The following is a 25158-nucleotide window of genomic DNA, read 5'->3' as shown; positions in this document are numbered from 1 at the left end:
CCTGGGGCCAAACGGCGTGATTTCAAAACCAGGCTCTGCCACTTACTAGCTGTTGACCTTGGGCGAACAACTTAAATTCCTTGTGTCTTGTTTTCTCTCCATAAAATAAGGAAAATTACTAGTATCCAATTCATTGAGTTGTGAGGATTGAATTAATTAACACGTGTTAGAATGGTGCTTGACACAGAAAGTGCTAAAAAATGTTAGTTTTACAAACACACGGACAAAGAGAACTGTTTAGTGTTTACCAGGGGGAAGCGGGCTGGGGGGCGGGCACAAAGGCTGAAGGGGCACACCTATATGGTGACTGACAAATAATAATGTACAACTGAAATTTTACAAAGTTATAAATTATCACAACCTCAATAAAAAAAATGTTAGTTTTGTATCTATCATGGAAGTGTGTGAAAATTGTAACCGTTTTACATTTCAAATTTGTGAAATGTATGTTAGCCACTATATCTGCGGTTTGAAACCCACAAACCACCACTGATCAGTGGAACCCACTTGTATGCAGCATCTCTGCCATAACACATTTATTTACTCACCAGCTGGGACACAGGTTCTCAAAACAAGTGATGATGTACTATTCAGTAATGCGTTGCTAATAGTGCACTGTATTTCCTGTGAGAGATCATTTTCCTTTTTAACATGCAATATTGATGATTCTAAGCCATCCTCACACCCTGCTAAAGGGCAATACCACGAGTACGTTATAAGGTCTCTATGGCTGCTGTAAACTTCAGGGATCCCGCATTGGACTATAACAGTTTCATTAATCAATGTACAGTTTAGTGTCGGAGATGGAAGAGGCTCTGGAAAAAAAAAAGTAATAATTAGTACAGAAAAGAGTAATATTTAGACTCATCATCTGCACATTTATGAAGAGCTCCCAACTTCCTTAAGAGTTTGAAAAGACGAGCAGACTAACTCTTTGAGCACCAACAGGAGAGAATTCTCTCTCTGAGTCAGATTTACCTACTCAAATTCAGAACACATACAGGCCTCAAATCCCTTATCCTCATTCCAAAAGCCAAAAGATTTTACAAGAGATGGTAGCAAAGTCATTTAGCTGCAAATCCGGATCTGAACTGACATGAGGATTTCTCGTTTTTATTTTTCTCACTCCAAATATTCACTATTGTGTTTTACTAAAAACAGTCACGTGCTTGAGTATAGGGCACTCCCCATAACTAAGTGGGGTGCTTCTTAACACACACAGAAGAAAGAGTTTATATTACCTTTCTAAAATCCGAAAAATGTTTAACTTCAAAACATCAGACTCAAAGGGTTTTGCAAAAGGTACTGTGGAGCTGTACTGTGGGCTGGCCCTGCTAGTAGGTAAAGCAGGGTGTGGCATGTGTCACAGACCTGCCAGTCTAGAGGCCTCACTCCCAGCTTTCCTCTAGGAAGTGCCTCCTGCTGGCTAAGGCAGCCTGGACTTGCAAGGCTGGGTTAAGACACCCACACATCACCTTACACCGTTCTTGCCCTCTAAGACCTCAATGTAACTAGTTTGTCCCATTAGTCACATGTTTATCTGTTAATTCATATGCCTTCTTGCATCTGTACTTTTCCCCAACAACTAATCATAACAGAATTAAGAAAACATGTAAAAATACATTGAATATACAAAAATGGCCATGGCAGCATTCAGATAATAGAATTTCAGTATGTTATAAACATCTGCTAAAAAGTGAATAACAGTTCATTGAGATGATGGAATACTATGCTGTCACTTAAAACAATCTTCTCTAAGACAAAGGAATGCTTTAACTCCAATTAATAATCTAAAAAATGAAAGCATTTATCTTTCGCCCTATCTTCTCCTCCTGAATTCTTTCTCACTCAGCTAAATGCCTCACCCAGCCTGCCTTGTTAGAGGCCTGAGTCACATGTGACTTCCCTTTCTACTTGGGGCTTCCTCCGTTTTTAGGTTTAATCTAGCTCACATAAGTCATTACATGCTGCCTTAAAGTTTTTCTTTAGTTAAAAGAACTTTTAATCTTTTTTTTTAAGCAGTGGAAGCCTCTCTCCAATGAAATCTTAAGCAGCAGACCAATATCCTTCAAAAGGACCCGAAGTTGCTGCAGTTGACTTAACATTGGAGAGCCCGGAGCCCTCTTCCCGCAGCTTCCTCGGCCCATCCTGCCCACCGCACCCCCACAGCAGCCACTCAGGCACTTCCAAGGAGCCCCATGTGTCTCCAGAACAGCTGAGAAATGGAAATAACTGCTCTAGGTAATGCGTGCAACTGGGCTGGACCCTTCTCAGGGGCAGGACATCGAACTTTCTGCTTCCTTGGAAATGTTCCGTAGAAGCATTTCTCAAATATCAATGTGTATAAAAGTCACCTAGGGTGTGTGTTAAAAATACAGATTCCTCGTCCCACCGCCCCAGGTGACTTTGACGTGGGTGCTGCAAGTGTTCTGCTACAGGCTTCAGTTTATTGACCTAGTTCAGCCAATGTCTACTACTCCATCAAACACCTTCTAAACTGAACAGAGGGGCAGCACGAGTCCCCTCCAACTGTGTGTCTCTGGAGGTTAGAGACGATGGACCAGTCACCTCTTCACCACAGCATCTGACATAACACAAGGCACACAGCCGGCCCCTCAATGACGACAGATGTTGGACAGGTGGAGGAAAGGATGGATAGATGGATAAATTCAGGGAGACAGTCTTCAGGTTACTCTCTCCACTCTATAAAACATAAATTCTTTAATCAGCTCCCCTCCAAAAAGGAATGCTACGGTGGTTAAGAATGTGGACTCAGGGGCCTGACTGCCTGGGTTCATATCCCAGCTCTATCACTAGGAGCCACTTCACCTTGGACGAGTTACTTAATCCCCCTGTGCACAGGTTTCCTCTCCCGTACAATAAGGAGACAAAGAGTACCTACCCTACAGAACTGTGATGAGGATGAAATGAGTTGATACAGATAATAATTAATACATGAATTAACATGCAGTGCCTGGCATAGCTTAAGTGTTTAACAAATGCTAGCTGTAATAGAGCACAAGGCTAGGAAGCCAAGGCTCCCAGGAGGGTGTGAGATAGGACACGAGTCACTGACCAGGACTTGGAAGGTATGAGCTTTAGGCTTGGCTTGCTGTGTGACCTTGGACCACAGTTCTCATAGGAGCTAGTAGACTTTTAAGAAATCATCCAGCCCAGGCCTCTTGTTCTACATTACTAAATCTGTCTCAATTTTATCTGTAAAAGGGAAAATAATGCTTTATAAGGTCATTGCAAAGGTCAGGTGGAATATGAAAATAATTTGAGGGGAAACACATGGCAATGCAAGTATCATCGTCTCTATTGTTAGGGCCCTAACCACATGGAAGCTCTTTCTGGAGGACTTCTTACACCACTGTGGCCAGACAGCAAACCTGAGTCTCAAAGTAGGCAAGCCTTCCTGCAGCGCCTGAGTCAGAGCCTCTACGCCTCACATCTTTCCATCTGGAATCTTCCATTTTCTCTCCCTGCCCCTGGGACTTAGTATGGCTATATCTAACAATTATTAATTACATCTGTACCTTAAGCAGCATTAACTGGCAAGAAACATGCCTACCTCGTCTCTAAGATAGCTTAGTCAATTTATAAATAATGAACTGAGCTCACTACTCTATAAAGAAATGAGATTTCTTATCCGTGTCTGATGACATTTGTATATTTCCATTAACTTTAATAAAAAGTCACATACCAGTCCAGAATATTTAAGGATAGAGCAGTTAATTCTACTTACATGAAGCTTACCATCTTCAAAGCAACAAAGATTCTATGGGGATTGGAAAGAACTAACAAACATTAATGGCGGAAATTTTAAGGGGACTTTGGGGAAGGGAGGAAAGCCATATCTCAACTTAACACACAGAAGGAAGTGGATGCCCCAAATGTAGGAGATGCCAGGAAATCCCCTTGTCTAAATAACCTTTCCGAAAGTCTTCCGTTAGGTCTGGTGTCTCCGGAAGATTACCAAACCACTTAGACAAGTCTTAACATTCCCTCAAAGAAGTATGACTTCCTCATTTCTAGAAAAAAAAAGTATGACCAATTGTTTTTGTTATTCAGGTGTGAAACCTTGAGTCATCTTACTTATTTTAACAACCAAAATCTAAATCTTGTTGACTCTTTCTTGCAAGTATATTTTGATTCTTTCCTTCCCAACATTTACTAACAACACGTCTGGCTATGTGGAGGATTACAGTAGCTTCTAACCTGGCATCTCCTGTCATCCATCAGAAATACTATCTAATTAATCTTCCAAAAACATATTTCACCAAGTCACTTCCCTGCTCCAGCATTGGATACAGCAGCTCTCCACTGCCATGGCTAAAATCCAGACTCCTAAACCAGGACTTGAAGTCCCACATTTAAACCTGCCAGTATCACCACCTCCAGATAGAAACTCACCTCCCTGTACTATGCTCCTCTGCAGGCCTCCACGAAGCTTCCTGAGAGCTAACCAGTTGATCTGACTACCAAAATCAAGTACCTTTGTTGAGTCACCATAGAATTTTATGAATTAAATTATTTTTTAAACATTTCATCAAGTATAAAAAGAGAAACCTATTCAAATGTTTTTTTGTTTTTGAGAAAGATTAGACCTGAGCTAACATCTGCCACCAATCCTCCTCTTTTTGCTGAGGGAGACCGACCCTGAGCTAACATCTGTGCCCATCTTCCTCTACTTTATATGTGGGACGCTTGTCACAGGATGGCTTGACAAGCAGTGCATAGGTCCACACTGGGGATCTGAACCGGCGAACCCCAGGCCACTGAAGCAGAAAGTGCAAACTTAACCACTGTGCAACTGGGCCAGGCCCCATATTCAAATGTTTGGAACTCAGTTTTACAAACTCTATAAAAGGGCTCTTAAAATGTATCCCATTGCTATCTTAAATTCTGGATCAACCTTTTTGTTTGCTTGCCCTATCAACTGCCAGATCCCCAATGACCAGGTTTTAAAGATTCTGCTGCTTCAAAGGGATCTATTGGCTCTTCTAATAGGATGGCTGGACACCTTAACAAGCGTCACTTGTCTAACCGGAGCTCAACATCTTCCAGACAAACCAGCCACCCAGTCTGAGAGCCCCTGTTTCTGTCAATTGTACCACCCACCTCCCAGTCGCCCAGTTGGATGGCTTTCATTGATGCAGCAAGTACTTATTGAGTGCCTGTTACCTATTCAAGTCCTTTGCTGAGCTCTGGGACTACCATGGTGAACAAGAAAGAAATTCTCTCTTCTTCCCAATGTCTCTAGTGGACCAGGCAGGTGAACTGGTAAGTAACGGCTTTTGTCCAACACTTATCATCCAGCTAGTCATCACATCCCATTCCACTGAGACCACCTCAAACAGGACTTGAGGAGCGCAGACCTGAACTGCTAGATTGGACTTGCTGCCTCTTCTCCATCCCCTGGAAAACATCTTACATGCTTTGCTGCCAGTGGAGTCCTCCTAAAACAGCCTTGGTCATAAAGTAGGCCTAGATCTCCACCCACTTCTGGGATAGAACAAGTGAACCTAAGACTCAGCAGAGGGGAGACATGGACAGACCCAGCTGTGAATGCTGGTAGGGAGTGCAGAAAAGGCAGCTCTGAGGCAAGGGCGGTACTAGGACGTCTAAGAACAGCAAGGGGAGGTCATGTGGGCCAGATCTCACACAGCCTTGCAGGCCACTGCAAAGATTTCAGCTTTAACTCCAAGTTAGATGGGGCCACTAGAAAGTTCTAACCAGATTAGTGTCATGATCTGACTTATGTTTCAAGAAGATCACTAAGGTTTCTTAAAAATAAACTGTAGGGGGCAAGGGTGGAAGCTGGGACACCAATTCAAATGCTACTGCAATCCTCCAGACAAGGATGAAGCAGCCCTGGATCACCACCAGCAGTGGTGAGAGGTGGTCAGATTCTCGCTATATTTTGAAGGTAGAACCAATGAAATTTCCTGGTGGAGTGTACATGGTGTTCAAGAGAAAGAGAAGTGTCACAAGATGACATCAAGGTTTTAGCCTGAGCAACTGAAAGGATGGAGCTGCCATTAACCAAGAGGGCAAAGATTTGGGGAGGAACAGGTTGAAGGGAAAGATCATGACCTCCCATTTGGAAACGTGATCCTTGAGAGGCGAGTTAGATGGCCGAGTGGAAATATTGAGTAGGCAGTCAGACACACGCATAGGGAGCTCAGTGAGCATCTGGGCCAGAGCTTTCAATCTGTGCATTATCAGCATCAAGATGATATTTAAGCCCTCACACAGGATGAACTCACCACCTGGGTATGAATGTAGGCAGAGAAGGGAAGTGGCCTGAGACTTAAGTCTTGAGATCCCCTGTGTTTAAGAGGTTGGGAAGATGAGGGAACAGCAAAGGAAACTGAGAAGGAACAGTGAGTGAGTCACAGGAAACCTATTCACAGGAAACCAGGGTGGAGTCCTGGTGCCCAGTGAAGGCAGTGTTTCAAAGAGGAAGGAATGATCAGCCAGTGTCAGAAGCTGCTGAGTGGTGGAGAAAGATGTGGATGGAGAATGGACCACTGGATTTATCAAGGAGGTCAAGAGGCATTTGGGTGCATTAGTGGGGATGAAAGCCTGTTCAGAGTGGGTTGAAAGTAAACAGGAGAAAAGAGGTTATAAAGAGCGAATATAGGCAATTTCTTCAAGGAGATTTTCTATAAACTGAAGACAGTGGGCGGTAGCTAGAGCAGTAGAAGGGCCATGAGAGGGCTTTCAATGACGGTAAAAATAACCACATATTTGTGCGCTGACGGGAATGAGCTGTCGGCTCGTGGGGGAAACTACTGTAAGGAGAGAGTGGGTGGAATTAGTGATATCCCTGAGTGCAGTGGGAGCAGGTGGAACCAGGGCACGAGTGGAGGGTGTGGCCACAGGTAAGAACTGAGAAGTTCAGAATGGGAACTTCCGAATGGGAACTGGACAGAACATGGTACACAGGCTCAGGTACAGGTAGGCAGGCAGGCTAGTGGGGAGAGCTTGTAGAAATTCTCTCCTGATTGTGCCTTTTCCTCAGTGGAACAAGAAGTAAAGGCTTCAGCTGAGTAGTGGGTCTGGAGAAGGAGGTATCTGAGGTTTGAGGGGAGGAAAGATAACTGCCCGGAGACTGCATGAGTGAGGACACTAGGAACACATCGGATTTAGTTGAGGTATGTGGTCAGAAATTTAAAGTGTGGGGCTGTGTGGGGTGATGTGTTTTTCCGCAGCTACAAGTGTGTGAGCACAGCATAGGCAGACCACTGGACTGAACGTGGTTGCACTGGCCACATGACATGACCAAGCAAGGAAGGAGCCAGGAAGCTGAGTGTTCTGCAACAGAGTGAGCCCAGAGAGTGACCATGGCACTTGGGCTGCATACGGAGGGCAGGGAGGACATCAGGTGGGTGAAGGACTGTCAGAGTCATATGGCAGAGGAAGTGAGCTTCAAATAGAGGAGGTGGGACACCTGACACTGAGATAATGTAGGGATTAGAATCACTGGTCATGACAAGTTCTAGGGCATGTCCATGGGGAGAGGTAAGGTGGAGTGGAGGCCAAGATCATTGCAGCAAGGGAGCTCAAGGACTGAGAAGTCAGGATATTAGAAAGAACTTTCATTTATCTACCCAATCAAGAATTACCACAGCAGGAACATCAGAAACAGTGAAAATGAACCAGGCACTGAAATGATCACAAAACACTGGGGTGCACCCCTGGCCTAGAGATGACTACAACAAGAAAGGGGCTTTAGAGATGAGGTCAGGAAAATAACTTGGATGCATCAATGAGAAGCACGGAGGAACCTGTATCCTATCTCTAGTTCCAGTTTAAAATGATACAGGAGAAAATAAAATCCGCCTCCTGGGTGGGCTGCAGGAGGAAGCAGGAACTCTAAATCAGAGAATACCATCTATCAGTGGAGTTCTGAGTTTATTGCTGCCACTATATCCCTTTCCAGAACATTCCTAGTGAGACAAGTGATGCTGCTGGCAGCAACTCTGCCCAGTTGATGCTATTCTCCCCACCTTAGTCACATCTTCTCCTCACCCAGAGAATGACGAGGGAACTCTAAGTGGCTCTGGCTACCAGAAAGAGAGGAAAGCCCTGACAACATGTGATATCTAATTATTTTATTCCTCATAAACCAGTAATTTGTATTAGTCTTTTAAAATATTAGGACATGGGGCTGGCCTGGTAGCACAGTGGTCAAGTTTGTGTGCTCCAATTCGGCGGCCTGGAGTTCGCCGGTTTGGAGCCCCAGCAAGGCTCTATGCACGGCTTGGCAAGCCACACTGTGGCAGGCATCCCACATATAAAGTAGAGGAAGATGGGCACAATTGTTAGCTCAGGGCCAATCTTCCTCAGCAAAAAGAGGAGGACTGGTGGCAGATGTCAGCTCAGTGCTAATCTTCCTAAAAAAAAAATAAAAATAAAATAGTAGGACATTTACCATTTTAAACAAACCAATTTATGGAATACTCACCAAACACTGTGAGAGAGAATTTGATGCTATCTTTAATGCTTGTGGATTCAAATTCATACTCATCTTCATCTGAGGATGATAAATTGAAGATGGTGAGGTCACCCGTCACAATGTTTAAAAGAATTCTCTCTCTAAAAGGTGGGTAAACGCTTTCATCAAGGTTTTCTTCCTTTTCTACAACTTTATCCTTTCCTTTTTTCCACAGAATGTCTTTAATGGGTGTAGAGCTTGCTGTAAGGAAAGTTACACTCTTGTTCACAACTCCAAACACTGATTGGGCTGATGACAGCTGCTCACAGCTGATGACATCTAGGAGGGAAAACAAATTGGTTAGGAAAAACAAGATGACTTTATTGAAAATAGAAAACCATCTTCCAAGATGCTCTTTGGAAAAAAAGTTAAATTTCATAGTAAAAATTATTCACCAGCTACTTTTTGTGCTAAGCTAATACACTGCTGACAGAAAGTACTGGAAGTACAACATGCTTGACCATGTGGAGTTTACTCTTTAATGGGGAATTAGGACCCACATAAACCCAAGAATGGGATTCAACACTTATGGAGCACCCACTACGTGCCAGGTACTGTGGGCAATGCTTGGAATACGGCAGCAAATAAGACAGGACGGTACTGCTCCAGGCCCTGAAGAAGTCTACTTTGTGGAGAAGACAGTGAGCAGGCAAGGAGGGCCACCAAGTCAAGGGCCTTCTCCAGGAAGTCATGTTGAAACTGACACGGGACAGCAAATCACTGAAGGATGAGAGGAGCCAGCCAGCTGAGGGGTGAGTAAGAAGGGGGAGGAGAGGTGACATACAGACAGAAGCAGCAGCACCTCTGAAGGCAGGCCTTGAGTCAAGGAGCCTGGAGTATTTGAGGAAATAAAAGCAGTTCCAAAGGGCTAGAATGAAGAGAGCAAGGGAGTGACAGGTAAGGAATGAGGCTGGAGAGGCTGGCAGGGGCCAGATCCCAGTGTATGTGAGTCGGGGGCTGGGGTGTGTCATGTAAGATATGCTAAGGGTTTGGAACTTATCCTAATGGCAAGAGAAAACTATAGGAAGGTATTAAACAAAAGACTGGCAGGACATAAGTTTCAGCAGGCTGACCCTGTATGTGGGCAAGCATGGAGGCAGAGAAACCAGAATAGAGGCCAGGGATGTAGCAATGAGAGTGATGGACCAGGAGACTAGACCAGGGTGTTGGCAGTAGGGGTGGACAAGTGGACAGATGCAAGAGACATTTGAGAGGGAAATCAACAGGATTTAGTGACTGGGTGTGGGGGATGAGGGAGAGAGGAGAGTTGATGGCGACCGTCAAGCCTCTTTCTTGACTGACTGAGGTACCATTAATTGAGATCAGAAACAATGATGGCGAAGCAAGTGAGGGGTATGATGGAGATTAAGGAGTCAGGGACTGGATACAGTGGCGAGCTGGAGCTGGCTCAAATCATCTCTCACGAGCCAACTGTTGGCATCTCTGCCCAACTCCATTCAGTGAAGTCTGGTTGATAGCTTGAAATCCACTATGGTGGGAGTATTTACAGCAAAAAAACTGACTAATGCTTCTAATCAGAGCCTCCCACCTCCTCCACATCAATCCGGTTGTTAAACATTTACTACCACCACTAGATGGAATTTTCTTGATACCGCCAAATGGGTTTAAATACATCTTGCTCCAGACTTGACTTTCATGTTAAGAGAGAAGATCAGCTCTTAAAGGAAAGACATTAAAGATAAATTTGACTGAAGTTTTTGCCTAGTAGCAATCAGAGTAATTGAAAGAGCACAGGAAAAATCAGGAACATTAAATAGACCAATTGTAGGCAATTGTGTTCAGCAATTTCAGTAAGAAGCAAATATCCCCCATTTATCTATCTGCAAGGATTTTTAGAATCCACCTCCCTTAATTAAGAGAGACTGCCCTCAAAAATACATCAACATCCTTCTGCTGCTTTGCTGATCATGCACTCTCTCTTCTACTCGACCAGAGCACGTGGGAAGGCAGATGACAAGCAAGAGGATTTGAGGGGTCCACACATGATAGTGGAGATTCAAAATGTCTTGTAAATGAATAAATGAATGAACGAATGAGAGTGGATAGGGTGGTGGAGGAATACAAGAGGTATGAGGTGCACTGCCACACCTGGCTGTGTACAGATGGCTTCTGTCTTTCCTAGGGATGTTTCAGAGGCAATGTTTCCTGGGCTTGAGAACAGGAAGAAGAAAGAAGTCAGGAATGGAGCTAGCAGTGGAGAGAAGAATGGGTGGAGAAATGGAGAGACCAGCTCAGAAAAAAATCACAGTAATTTTGAGCTGGAAGAAACTCTAAAAATTGTTTAGTCAAATTACCCCCATTTCACAGGTAAAGTGACAACACACCAAGAAAAATGAAAGAAAATGTTACTGAAGGCCTACTCTCTGCCAGTTATGTATTCACATACCCTTGTGTCCCCTTTTAGCCCCCTCCACATTCGTGTGTAGTAGGGTTGCTGACTCCATTGCACAGATAAGGAAACAGGCTCTGAGAGGCGTATCAATTGCTCAATGTCACTCAGCAAGTTTATGGCAGCAGAGGGACCAGAACACAGATTTTCTGGATCTTTATTCAGCTCCTGTTTCACAACAGCATGGTACTGTCATCAAGGCATTCCAGAAATATTCATTGGGCATCTCCACTATGCGGGACCCCCGAGAACAAGACAGACACAGTCCCTGCCCTCTTACTGCTTACTTCCTTTTAGGGAAGTCAGACTTTTTACAAATAATTAGACAAACATCCAATTGCAACTGTGATAAGTGCCACCGGATAGAAGCATAGGGTGTCACTAAGAGGACCTACTTAAGGGAACCAACAAAGGGTTAGGGAAGGCTCCCTGAGTTCTGAAGACTGAGCAGCAGTGAGCTCTGCAAGCAGAGTGTGGCAGGTCCACGTTCAGACAATGACTCCCGAGGTAGGAGAGTGATGACATGAGACGAGAGGTGTGAGCAGGTAGCCCATGACAGGGTCCTTCTCAGTCTTTGCTGGCTCCCCACAGCCTGCACATGAAGGACACTCCACAAAAAAAATTTGTTGACTGAATTAACTAAACTGATTTAAATACAACATAAATGTAGTCCAAAAGGCAGGCCCTCCTGATAGAACCACAAAATTTGACAGTCACACCAAACCCTGAGCTTTGCAAGACCTCAGATTGTTGGGAACCCAGTTGAAGAATCGATTCGTCAAGGACAGGTGGAGACATTTAACTGGCACTGAAGAATAACGGGCCTGGGACCCCTCATATGCAGTTAAAACAGACTCGTTTCCTCCCCACTGCCTGCCTCCAGCACCAAAGCACAGCTGGAGAGTCTGCTGGACTCCCCATCCCCATCCCACTGCTGTTCCTTTTGAGATGTTCTCCTTTGTCTCCTGCCTCCCGTTCAAGTTTAACTAGGTCTCACCTACTTAGACAGACTCAGTCCTACTAAGTGGTGGGGGCTTCAGGGCACTGCACCAGATACACTTGCACCCACTCAGGATGTCAGCCCCTAACCAAAGTTCACAGCCTGTCTGAGGTTTGAGGAGAGGCAACTTGTTCACTGATGTCATTTCTTAGAGACAAGCCAGCCACTCTTCTGGGATTGGGAGGGAAGGGTTTTTGAGTTTTTTCTTAGAAATTAACAATGTGATTTTTTTCCTTTTCCCCAAAGCCCCAGCACATAGTCGCATATCCTAGTTGTAAGTCATTCTAGTTCTTCTATGTGGGACGCTGCCATGGCATGGCTTGATGAGCAGTGTGTAGGTCCACACCCAGGATCCGAACTGGAGAACCCTGGGCCGCCAAAGCAGAGCATGAATTTAACCACTGGGCCAAGGGGCTGGCCCCTGAACCACAATGTGATTTTAAAATACTTCTTTCTCTCTCTAAAATATTTTTAAGTTCCATATAGCCTGCAGGTTTTAGCAGTTAAGTGAAAGATTCATTTGATGAAAAGAAAAAAATCCCCTAAAAGTTTCAGTACCCAAATATATAAACCTTGGTATTTCCCCCATATGAACGACATTCTAATGGTGATTTGGTTCAAGCCTCGAGAGCAGCGTCCTGAGGCATTTTTGCACCCAAGTGAACAGCTAGGTTTCTCCTCTCTACGGGGGCTTGTGACTCCCATCTTGCTCCTCACACTTCTCTCCTGCATCACAGCACCTGCAGTGACACCTACCTGAGAGTCTGGGAGTCCAAGTCTGGAAGCAAAGCCTCTATCGACACACACACATTTACAGTCCAGAGGAGCAGCCACGCTCCTAAAATGTCTGGGCCCGTGCTGATATCAGATAATCTGTCCTATCAAGGCCATAAATATGCTCGTATTAGTCAGCACTCACGTCCCAGTTTTGGGGGCGGAAGTCTGCTCCCCAGGTATGCAGACAATGAAGAAGACAGTCTTCTTTACTCAAGAAGGTGTAGTGTAAGGAGTTTCTTTCACCTACCTCTTCAGAAATCCATGCAAATGAGCCCTAGGCCAGCTCAGCCTCAATAATAATATCTAACGGCAGCAGCAGCAGCGTTTCCTATTTTGAAGTTTACATGAGCCAAGCACGTGTTCTAGGGCTAGATACATACATATGTATATTCATTCATTTCATCCTCAGCGTTTCCTATTTTGAAGTTTACATGAGCCAAGCACGTGTTCTAGGGCTAGATACATACATATGTATATTCATTCATTTCATCCTCAACTTGGCTCTGTGAGGTAGCCTTATTCTTCACATATCCATTCATCAAAGATCTATGGAGTCCCTCCGATGTCCCTGGCACTGTAATAAGCTGTCAGGAAACAGCAGTACACAAAACAGAGACAAACGCCAGCCAGCCCTCTTAGAGTTTACGTTACACCCAGGGAGGAACACAATAGATGGAAGAGAATGTTATCTTCTGTGCTGGGTGGTGTTAAGTGCTATTGAGAAGAATGAAGCAGAGTATGGGGGAGGAGGACTCACCAGGAGGGGATTGCTACTCTATGTGAGGTGGTCATAGTTGTCATGGGAGCAGAGCCTGGAAAAAGTGAGGGACTGAGCTTGAGAATATGGGGAAGAGCATTCTAGAGAGTGAGAACCGCCAGGTTACAGATGAGGACACTGAGGCTCAGAGAGGTTCAGAAGCTGACCGAGGTCACTCAGCTGATCCAGGACAAGCTGGTGTCCAGACACAGGCAGCCAGCTCCAGCCCTGCACTGTTAGCCACAACGTGAGGAGATGCCTCAGTCTTTCCTTGTCGATTCTACCCTCACCCAGGCCCAGTTTGCGATTTCTGATCCCATGAGTGCTGAAGGCAGAAATCTCCAGATCTCAGCGATACCACCACTGCTTCCCCGTCTCCATCTATTTCAGACTGAAACTGCAGCCACCTGACTCCCAACAGGCAGTAAACTCCCTGGTTCCCAGGCCCAGAAATTCCCCAGAACTAGCCTCACACATGCTCTCATGTCAAGCTACTCCTTGCCCCCTGGATGAGCTCATTCAGAATTAAGATGCTGGTTCTCTAAATCAACTTCCTTTTGCGCTTTCCTGTTTCCTGTCATGCTAAAATACTCTCCTTTTCATTCCTTGTTCTTGTACTTAAAGTCCTTCTCCCTTTCTAAGTTGTTTCCCTCCCAACCTGAACAGCACAATCCAGTAGCCACTAGCCACACGTGAGCTCATGAAATGTGGTTGGTCCGAAATGTGTGAGATGTGTGGTGAGAGTAAAATACATACCAGACTTTGAAGATTTAGAATGAAAAAGGGAACATAAAAATCTCTCATTGATTTTTTTTTATATCAACTACAGGTTGAAACGAAAATATTGTGGGTATATTAGGTTAAATAAAATACATTATTAAAATTAATTTCACCTGTTTAGTGAAATATCACCTGTTTAGTGTTTAATGTTATATTTCTCTTGGACAGCACTATTCTCTGTCCTTTCAAGAAACCCACCTCCCATCACACTCAAAAGCCATATTTGCCTTTGACTGTTCTTGTCTTAGACAGGATATATCCGAGACCTACAGCACGCTTTGGGGAATAAGGTTCTTAAGAGAGCTATTTAAGACTGTGAGTCTTTTTAAAAATCTATTCTCCAAAGTCTGATTCAAGGTATTTCAATACACTATCGATCATTTCATGAAAAATTTCTTTATAACCCCTGTTACTTTTCAGGTATTCAGTTCATTGTTGAGAAACTCTATTATAACTAATTTATGATGACATATAGCCTTATTAGTTTCTTAGTAAACTGAGTATCTTATTATTTTCTGAATGGGTATATTAAATTCCATTTTTTTCTAGCTTTTAACTGTTACATGGGAAAAAAATTCAAGAAACTACAGACCAGTGAGCCTGATGGACATTCAGACACTAATCTCAACAGACATTTTGGGGAACACTATGAAAAGGAAGTGAAGGTCACTAGGACCCAAAATGGATTCTTTTCCTGAGAACAAGTCTATCAAGGTAATTGGGTTCCCTCAGATGGATAATTGGTTCAAGGTTACAAAGGATAGAACTTTGAACTAATGGCTCCCAATTGGGGGCAAGAGGCAGACATAACTTTATTTCAGTGACTCTGGGCAAAAGGCCCGCTCATTTCCACTGGTTTCATTTTGAGCCTCACAGCTGTCAGGCTAAAAGGTCATCAGCATAGGCACCAGCAGCATTGAGAAGGGTACGGCCAAAGGGCACAAGGGAAAGGAATAAAAAAAGGAAAGAGGCCACAGGAGAGGATCCCGTGCTGGTACAGTGGCTGAAAGACTTTCCTTTGAGGCTGGTGGAGGGCGCTGACAGTCAGCTCCAAAGAGAACCGGCTGAAATGCTCTCAGCACTTTTCTGGGGAGGGACTCTATCTCTTATCTAAAGGTGACTATCTAACCAACACATTTCATATTCAAACCTCGACTTGTGTAAGCGAACAGAAAATGTGTCATCCTGGTTTCACTTTCAGTCTCAAGAAAGGAGGTATGATTTGCGATTGCAGAATGCAAGAGTCTGCGTCCTCAAGTAAAAGCTTCAAGAAGCCTTCTGCATTCGAGAAGAAGCAACATGAAAAGAAATCAAAAGTCGGAAAACTCATGCAAATAAGGGCTGATGCACGCAGGCTAACTTTCTGTTTTTAAACAGAGAAATCAATATCTACCCTCCAAGCCTGTATTTATCAAAGGAATGTTAGAGTGAGAAAGAGGGCAATAAATCAAACTCGTAGATCTAGTTCCAAAAAAGTGGTTTCTAAGACTCTTTCAAAATTTCAAAGATGCTTATCAAAATTAAACCAAAAACATAGTGACAAATGCAATGTGTGAAACTTCATTAGATCCTATTTTTTTAAAAAAATAGACATTCTTGTGACAACTGGGGAAATCTGAAGGGTTAGGTGATGTTATGAGAATCCTGCTAATTTTCATAAATATTATAATATTATTGGGATTATGCAGAAGTATTTAGGAGTGAAGTGTGGGTATATAGTGAGTGTATAACTATGGCAAAATGTCAATAAATAAATATGTAAATAAACTCCCATTCTGAATTCTATGGCCCCAATTTTCCCTCCCGCCTATTGTAGATTATGATACTGAATACAATTTTAGGTGATTGGCAATTGTGCTGTCCTATACAATTCCACATGCCTTAGCAAAATTATATGGGACAATGTCTACACCTCACATATAAGAGACCACCCATGGCTCCACCAATCTTCAGAGTCACTTCTCTAACCTCAGGCTCAGAATGCATGCACTTTGAGTCAAATGGACTTGGCTTCTAGCCCACTCTGCCACTTATTTGCTGTTTGAACTTGGACAAGGTGCTTAACCTAAGCTTTGTTTTCGGCTTTAACAGTTCCTACCTAATAAAACTGGTATTGACAATTAAATGAAAACAAAAATCTAAAATAGCACAGGGCCTGGCACAGAGCATGTGCTTGATTCATGGCAGCTATTATTATTTACACCCCATTATGATACTGGGTCTAGTTTTCCAGTAGGAATATACAACACTAATTGACTTGGAATATCTTTCTTAAATAAAAACACAGATCTCTGCATCTTAATTGCAGCAAAGCATATGAACAAGTCTCATGTAATAACGTGAGATAACATAATAATTAAAAATGGTGAAATGCTTTATCACCTAATGTCCAGATTTAGCAATCTGTACTGGTAAAAACATTAAAACAAGACAATGAAAGGAATTTTTTAAGAAGCTGGATACGAGTTGGTTCCTACGTACAAGGAACTAAACCGTAGTTGAGGAGACAGTTGGCAAGATGAAGGGTCTACTAAAGGTCAACAGCAGCACAGTAAGGCAGGCTCTGCTACAAAGAGCTAACTAATGCCACAGTTCCTTTTTTTGAGCTTGCTACTTGCCCAGCACCACCTGGGTCCTGAGCACATGTTATCCCACTGAAGCAACCCAGAGCCCAATCCTGCCGGCTCCACCTTCAAAACACAGCGCACATCTCCCATTTCTCACCTCCTCCCCTTCTTACCTAGTCATTTCTCACCCGCATTGCTCCTGCAGCCTCCTAACTGGTGTCCCTGCTTCTCCTTTGTCCCCTCTACAGACATGCTCCATCCAGCAGCCAAAATAATTCATGTAAACACTCAAGCTGTCATAATTTCCCTCCTGTTCTAAGCTCTCCAAAACTTCCCATTTCACTGGAAATGAAAAAGTCTGTTGTTTAACGGGCCCACAAAACTTTCTCTCTCGGCTCCAGCCCTGACTCCTTTTACAACATCATTTCTCCTGGAATTTCCTTGAATGCGTGACGCCTATCTCAAGGCTTTTGATGCCATCCTCTCTGCCTGGAGTACCACTCCCTCAGACAGTCACCTGGGCTGCTCCCTCACGTTCTTAAGTCTACACTCAATGGTCACACTTTTAAAGAGACCGCCCCTGACCACTATATAAAATACTAACCACCAGAGGGAGGCTGAATGAAATATCATTCCTTCATCCCATGGAGTACCATAGAGCTCTAAAAAAGAATGAGGATGATCTCTATGACTCATATGAATGATTTTCCAGACGGTTAATTGACAAAAGCAAGGTACAAAAGAATTACATAATGTTACCTGTTGTTTAACAAAGGGAGTTAGAAAAAACATAGTATCTGTTTATATATACAAAAAGAAACAAGAAAGATAAAACAGAAACAAATTACATCTTATGGGGGGAGGAGGGAAGGAATAGGATTTCTCTGAGCATATTTTTTATATAGTTTTGATTTGAACCATGTTAATATTTTACACATTTAAAAATTAAATCGAGGGGGAAAACCCCTAAAATTGAATAGAAACAGAAACAAATTAATGCAATAAATATCAAATTGCAAACCACACAGGAGAAAAAAATTAATCCGAGTAACTTTAGAATACAGTATTCTATGCATAGTCAGTGGGATATATGGAAGAATAAAAAGAACTGCAAAGAAATCTTGAACTATATTTAGTGAAGGTTGTGCTTGGTCGTGGTACTGGTATAGCAATTATGAAACTATTTTGTGTTTAATGTCCATTAGGAAAATACGCTGGTGCTAATAAGAACAGAGCTCTCACTGTGGAGAAGGGAGCTACAAATACGGAATGAAGGAAGGGGACGAAGAACCAGGTTGTTGGGTTAGCCTTAGTGATAACAAGATAAACTCTCAACTTTATGAAAACTCCATTTCCTAGCTCTGAAAACCGAAAGGCCCTAGAAGGCAAGACTCCAGCAGCCTCGAGCACACCTAGCACGCAGATCTTGCTTTTTAAATACCATCCCCCACAAAAAGGAAAAAGGGAGTCTAATGAGTCCAAGGCGGAGGCAGGAAAGGTACAAAATGAGTCCAGAACATCTTCAGTGCTGGAAAGTAAGGGAGTGCTCAAAAACTGATAGAAAAATGGCAAAAGGACACTGAAGGTTGGAGAGGCTCCTCTTTGCCAAATTTAGCGTCACTGAGCATCAAAATGGATAATCACAGGAACGCCATCTTAAAAATATCCATGAGTCCATCCTAGGACTAAAATAATAAAATTAAAAAGAGAGGTGCGAAAGCTCATTACTAAAGAATGTCAATAATGTAGGGGAAAAAATGCCATCTACAAATATTTTGGTGATAATGGACTCAGGGAAGAATCACCACTGGATGCTAAAACAGTGGGTGGAAGATTGTTGGAGAACAAGATTGTCACACAATCTCAGTGTCACTTAAAAAAAAATCACAGATTATTTACACAGGAGTAAGGTACTTCTACCCTGGAACAATCTGGCAAACCTCATCTTAAGCAAACAACAGGAGTTAACGACTCCAGTCATGGGACAAAGGGGCTGCATCTGCCCCCAAGGAGATGCACTGAGGACACACACACCCATGAAAAAGTCCTGCCCTTGGAAGTGTTAACCAGAATCTAATCATGAGGAAAGGGACAATCCAAACAGAGGGACATCGCAGCAAACAACTGACCCAGACCCTTCAAACACAGCCATGTCATAAAGCACAAAATGAAACAAAATTGGCAACAGTTTTAGATGAAAGGAGGTTAGGAGGCACACTACTAAATGCAGGATGTGATCCAGGATTGGCTTCTGGTCTGTCAGAAAAGAGTACTGTAACAACGCTGTATTTCCTGACTGTGTTAACCGGTCTGTGGCTTACTAGAGACTTATTATTCTTAGAAGAGATATTTGAAATATTTAGGAGTAAGGCATGATAAAATCTGCAACTCTCAAGTGGTTTAGCAAAAAAAATAAAATAAAATAAAATGTAAGCATGTGTATGAGAGAGAAGTAAACCATATATGACAAAATGATAACTGGTGATTCAAGGAGAAAAGTGTGTAAGCGTTCATTGTACTATTTTTGCAACTATTCTAAAGATTCTATATGTTGCAAAGTTTTAAAAAATTCAGAATAAATATTAACCACTCCCACTCCCCTTTCCTGCCTTACTAATCTCTGTATTAGCAAATGTTTTCTTTACCACCACCCGTCTACATATTTCCTCATTTATTTATTTACCATTTCTCTCCCCCACTGTAATGTGAGCTGCAGAGAGGCCGGGAAGAGTCTGTTCCTTGTATCCCCAGGCCCTTGTACCGTGCCTGACACAGAGCTGACGCTCGGTAAGTATTTGGTGAACGATTGATGTTCATAGTCATTCTATGATGAGATACTATTTTATCCTTTCACGTGAGTGGCTCTCTCTCTCTTCAAAGGCAAAGATACTGAGACATATGGAAGTTAAGTAACCTACAGAAGTTCCTAACTGAGACGAGGGGCAGGGCCAGGGTCTGAAGCCAGGCATCTGACTCGAGCTGATGCTGTTAGTCCGTGTTAGGCAGCTTCCCTAGTGAAGCAGGCTCAGCCCCCAAAGGGTTCACCTTGCAAAGGGCTGCACCATTCATTCAGCCTTGTCCTTAGCGCAGGGCCTATTCAGAGCAGGTGTATTCACGCTTGCTGAATGAAATGAGCTCTGAATGAATACATGAGTGGTGAGAGAGACACCATGAGGAGACCGTTCAGAGAATCTTCCTGGAGGAGGTGGGGCTGGAGGGCTAAACTGGGTTTTCAGTGGAAGACAGGGCACAGGTACAGGCAGCAGTGACAACAGGTGCATTCTGGGACCAGAGGGAGACCAGCTCATCTGGAGGAGAGAGAGCCCAGCCATTCAACCTCTGCATGTCTTTCTCACCCTTTCCCACAGCCACCAGCATATGAAACCTCCCAGCTCTTTGGGCCCCGTGACGGGAGTCTGCCCTCGCCTCTCTGCTTCCAATGCCTCTCGACTGGAATCCTCCCTCTTTACTGCGGTCAGATGACTCTTCCTAAACGGATGCTCTGATCCGGAAACAGTTCTCCTTGCCCGCAGAAGAGCATCTAAACTCCCAAAGGGGACCTTCAGGGCTCCACCCGGGGCCTCAAGCTCCTGTGGGCACACTACTCTCCAGTGACACTGAAGGACTCCCTATGGCCCCAGGCTCACCCTGTACCCTGCTGCCCCCGTCTTTTGGACCTGATCTCCTCCTCTCCTCCTCTTGGAGTCTTTTCCCACATCACAGTGTGTCCACAAACCACCTGTCCTGGGAGGCTGGGTTCAAATACCCTCCCTCTGTAAAGTCTTTGCTTCACAAAAGATATTTGCATTCGTCCAAAGGTATTGCTTTCTTCCCTCTGCAGGCCCAGAGCACTTCGTTTAACCTCTCTTACCGCACTTAACTTGTGTGCATTACAAGGGAGGTATTTTTGAGCATAACTCAACACCCCCCCACCCCCACCCCAGCTGTTCTCCATGATGTATGTACCCCACAGGCACTCAATAAACGCTGAATGCAGAATGGAGAAGGAAGATACGTCTGGTAGTATGTGCAAGGGGGCCAATGGGAAACACCCAAGGAAAGGAGAACTAGGTAAGGGGGTTACTGCTGCGCTCCAAGGGTTTGGCTAGGACTTAACTAGGGGCCTGTGTGTGGAGGGGTCTTTGAGGGTGGGGAGGTAAAAATGGAGACAGATACCTATCGCATGAGGTTGTTGTGACGATTTAGCTTAAGAAGTGTGAGGGATGAAGTCAGTTCTACACACTCACATGTTAGTTCTTTTCTGTTTGGAAGGGAGGGGGAAGAAGCAGTTGCCGCACTACTTAGGGATCCCGAAGCGAGGCCACCGCCGCCTCCGACCCTTCTCTCCCGCTCCTTTCCCCGTCCAGCTGCGGGGCAATCCTGAAACGCGTCTTCGCCTGCGGAGAAGGCCCGCAGCGGCGAGGCTGGAAATCCCTGGCTCTGGGAGCTGGCCCTCCCGGCGGGGAGGACCGACGCGCTGGCGACCAGCTGCCCAGACCCCGGGTCCGGCGAGGTCACAAGCCGAGGAGGCAGCGATAAGGTCCGCCCGATAGTCGCTCGGGAGGCCCGAGAAGTAACTTAGCAGGCCCAGGAGTCTCACGGAACAGGCGCACCCTTCCGGAGAACACTGGGCGGGGGTGAGAGGGCGCGCTGGGAAGTGGGCAGGAGGCATTCCCAGAGAGGAAACGGCGCAGGACAGGGAGCGCGCTGCAGCCCCGCGCTCTTGTCCCGGAACACGACTCCGGCGCCTCCGCTCAGTCTCTTCCCGATCGCCCAAGGGAGACTCGGGGACGAGCTGACGACTTTCTCTCCCCGACAAGGGCCCGCCGGCCGCGTTCCTACTGCCGCCCAACCCAGCTCGCGACCTCCTCGAGCCCCGCCCTTCCACCCAGGAGCCCTCGGGTCACGGTCACCCCCGGGGACCCCGGAGAGGGCCTCCACTCACCGAACCAGAGCACCAGGCAGAACGCGCCGAGGACCCCCGCGGCCAGCCCAGGGGCGCTCGCTGCGGCCATGGCGCGTCGGGCGGCCTCTGAGCCCCGCGGCCCCGGCCGAACCGACGCACCCTCAGTTCTCGGCACCGCCCCGCCCCGGAGGCCCCGCCCCGCTCCTCCTTGCCCGGCCCGCCCCGCCCCGCCCCGACCCCCCGCCCCGCTCCTCTGTGCCCGGCCCGCCCCCAGCGCAGCTTCTTTCCCGGGAAAGCAGCCACTGAGTTCATCGCTCCTTGGCCCGGTGTCTGCCCGCTCCTTCCTCCTTCCCCGGAACACAGGCCGGTCCCCCGGCCCTGTGCCTCCGGCCACCCCGCCGCCCAGCCTCTGCTCCGTGGAGCTCTCCCCTAAAAGCGCATGCGTTTTTAAAAACGAGTTCCTCTTCGTTCCTCCCGCACTTTTTTTGACGTTTGCAAAGTGCTGGAGGCAGCTCCGTCGCTAGGGTGTCTGTTGGGAAGTGGGGACGGAGGCTGTTGCTCCCCGGAAGTGCGCGCCACTTTGGCTGGCCCCCGAAGTGACAGGAGAACCCTGCCAAGGGCCAGGGAGGCTCCGAAGTCTTGTATTCTTCCAGCGCTTTCTAGAAACGGCACAGAGCTTGCTTTTCCTGCATGTTGCTCAGCTATAGGGACCCCGGACTAGACAGTCTCTTTGAACCACTCTTTCCTCAAATATTAAAACAACCGGAAACGGAACATTTTAGACAACCCCTAGAATGTGTGGGATTGCCTGGTGCAGCGCCCCCGCCCCAAGACCTTGTCTTTCCTCATTCAAGTGCACACCAGCTCATATGCCTCGCCCCCACCCCCATAGCTCCCTCAAACCGGAGCTGGAATTTCCAGCCTGTGATTTCTTCCATCTCAAGTTTCCCGTTTTCCTCTTCCTCTCAACCATGGACTTTCCCTCAGGCTGAGTTGTCAGGTCCCTTCACTCCCTTACCGTTTTTGGCCTCCCCACATCTCTGTCGCCCAAGCTGCAACAGGCACTTGGAACTCTCCATCTGCCGGGTTAGTCTTCTTGATGGGCTTGCCCTCCCCTCAAATGCATCAGATCCCAGACCAAATTACTCCCTGTCTGCCTCCTTTCTTTCAAAGAGAAGCGCCAGGATTGCCCCTGCCCAGCTGTGGGGTGGAGGGAACTCTTAGTGATCGTCTTCCCATGAGCAGGATTCCCTGTTGTCTTAATAAACACCAGCATGAAAGTGAGTGGAAATGAGCTTTCTTGTTGCTGTCATCTCCTTCCTCCCAAACCACTCAAGACATTTGACCCATACTGTCAGAATTCATGAATTATTTAAATTGGCCATAAAATTTTAATAGGAATCTCTATCAGTGAAATTTCTGGGACCAATGTCCTGCACCATGAAGCCTGCTACCTTGAGACATTCCCCATCACCTATAGACACTGGGAACACAGGCAGGTGCAGCAGGTAGCGCAAAATGTGAGAAATCAAGTGTCTCCTCTGCCCCGGGCTGGTAGGAACTCAGGTCGACTTGGAAAGGAAGGATGGGTGGGGTGAGACCTTTAGACACTGGGAGCCCCTGAAAGTTTTTGAACTGGGAAGTGACATAACAGCAAACATCTGTTGAGCACTTACTATGAGCCAGGCCCTGTGTTAAGTGCATTAACTGGATTAATTTAACCTTATTGTCCCTGTTTTTACAGATGAGGAAACAGACTCAGAGAAGGTAAATGACTTGCCCAAGGACACACTGTAATGGGCAGAACTGGGAGTCCAAATAAGGTCAAGTCCAAAACGCCATGCTTACCTTTCATACAGGAGTAGGATGCATATTTTGGAGCAGCACCCATGCTGCAGTTTGGATTGACCAGCAGGAGCTGCCAACCCCATCAAGAGGAGGGCTGAGGAGAGGACTGCCCAGTCACTTGTGGCTGGGAAGTACCACCCAGGCCATGGTGTCCAGCCGCTGGGGGAGGAATGAGTCATTAGGTCTTCCTTGGTTGGATGCTTCTCTAACCAGCAAGCAGTGCCAGCTCTTTCATTAAGAGAAATGCTGTGCTTCCATCAAGCATTTTTAGAAACGCTTATATGCCTTAGTTTAGCAGACTTCATGAATCAAAAGTGGCTCACAAAGGCTGGACCCGCAGTGCGTTAGGCAGACAGCCAAAACGTTCCTTTCATATACTGGGAACTTACCACCAAAAGGAGAGCTGTCCCATTTTTCATCCTGTGACCAGTGTTGAGACAGCCAGTTTTATCTGCTTGTCACCGTAGATAATCACGGACTAGCAGGTAAGAAAGAAGGCCTCATTCAGCCTGCTCACGTGGCATGGGGCTGCTGCTCTTCCTGGCATGCCAGTTTCTGGTTCTCTGGCTCTACTTCTTGCCAACCCTGGAACCACCCCCAGGAAGCGTAGGAATCTGAGCACAGAGAGAGCAAAACACTGCTCCTAAGCCCACATACATGAAAATCATCCTTGCCTCCTGTGGAAAGGTATTCACTTCATTTATGAGCACGGGGCATATTCGCTCCAGGGCACGGAGGGGTGATGTTATTCCATAACACTCTATTTCCTTTTTCAAAATGTTCCCTGGCAGAAAGAGAGCATTCGGAAAAAATCAGGCAAAAATAATACATGACTTAACATGGAACCATTCTGGGTATCCAAGGGATAAATGGTCACATATCAACTCCGGGCCAAACCAACAGCTGCACGAAGTTGATAAGAATGCAGCAAATGGGGCTGACGAAAACACACAGTCAAGCCTTTGAAAGGCTTGGGTTTGAAAAAGACAAAGAAAAGGAAGCACCTCCTTCTGCTTTCTACCCTCTGTCTAGTTCCTTTTGCATATTCTTCTGTGAATTTTAAAGAATTACAGATGGGTTCTGACTAATGTCACGCTGCTACGGCTCTCATCGTTCCCTCATGCTTCTCACTTTGCAGATGTGGTGAACTCCTCCCAAACACACCAGCAGTTGAGGTGTGCAGGGAACAGAGACTGGTGTGTTGCATGGTCTCACGGAACAGGAATGCACAGCTCCTGCTCTTTCCTCCATTCTGGAAATGCTTGCTGAATATTTCACAGTCGGGGCAATACTACACGGTTTGAGAAAGATTGTGTGGTCTTGCTGCCAAGACCAAGGAGAAAGTTGTCCTATATTCCTGCTCTTCTTCTCCATCAGTCTCCTCTCACCCAATCCTGCCCATTCCCTCCCCCCTAAAAAAGAAAGCTAGCGGTCATAACCCCTGCCTTTTGAACTTGCCTATCAGGCCTCCAGGTGTGTTGTGTGTTGCACAATTCTAGGGACAGCAACGCCTTGACAGTCAGGTAGCTGTGTACGTTTATTAGGATACACTTTCAGCAGGTGGCAGTAAAGTGTCTTGAGTAAGGGGTGTTCTCCATCTTTTGTAC

At 45.6% G+C, this 25158-nt stretch overlaps 1 protein-coding gene across 2 annotated transcripts in view; it reads right to left on the bottom strand.

Annotated features, from left to right (window-relative positions):
• The window catches only part of CD58 (CD58 molecule), a 40950-nt gene extending 18901 nt beyond the window's left edge, over positions 1 to 22049 (bottom strand). Inside the window, exons 1-3 of one of the 2 annotated variants that reach the window (XM_008529655.2) lie at positions 21743 to 22049; positions 8477 to 8785; positions 549 to 815 (exon numbers count right to left, since the gene is read on the bottom strand). In XM_008529655.2, the coding sequence (XP_008527877.1) occupies positions 549 to 815; positions 8477 to 8785; positions 21743 to 21812 (646 nt within the window). In that variant the 5' untranslated portion in view covers positions 21813 to 22049. The remainder of the gene's footprint in view (positions 1 to 548; positions 816 to 8476; positions 8786 to 21742) is intronic. The other variant, XM_008529657.2, reaches the window with a different exon arrangement.
• Positions 22050 to 25158: the final 3109 nt, after the last annotated feature.

Source organism: Equus przewalskii, unplaced genomic scaffold (genome assembly GCF_037783145.1).
Source record: "Equus przewalskii isolate Varuska unplaced genomic scaffold, EquPr2 ChrUn-13, whole genome shotgun sequence".
NCBI classification, from domain to species: Eukaryota; Metazoa; Chordata; class Mammalia; order Perissodactyla; family Equidae; genus Equus; species Equus przewalskii.
The sequence above is the reverse complement of the archived record's forward strand: the minus strand, read 5'-3'. Positions and strand labels throughout refer to the sequence as shown.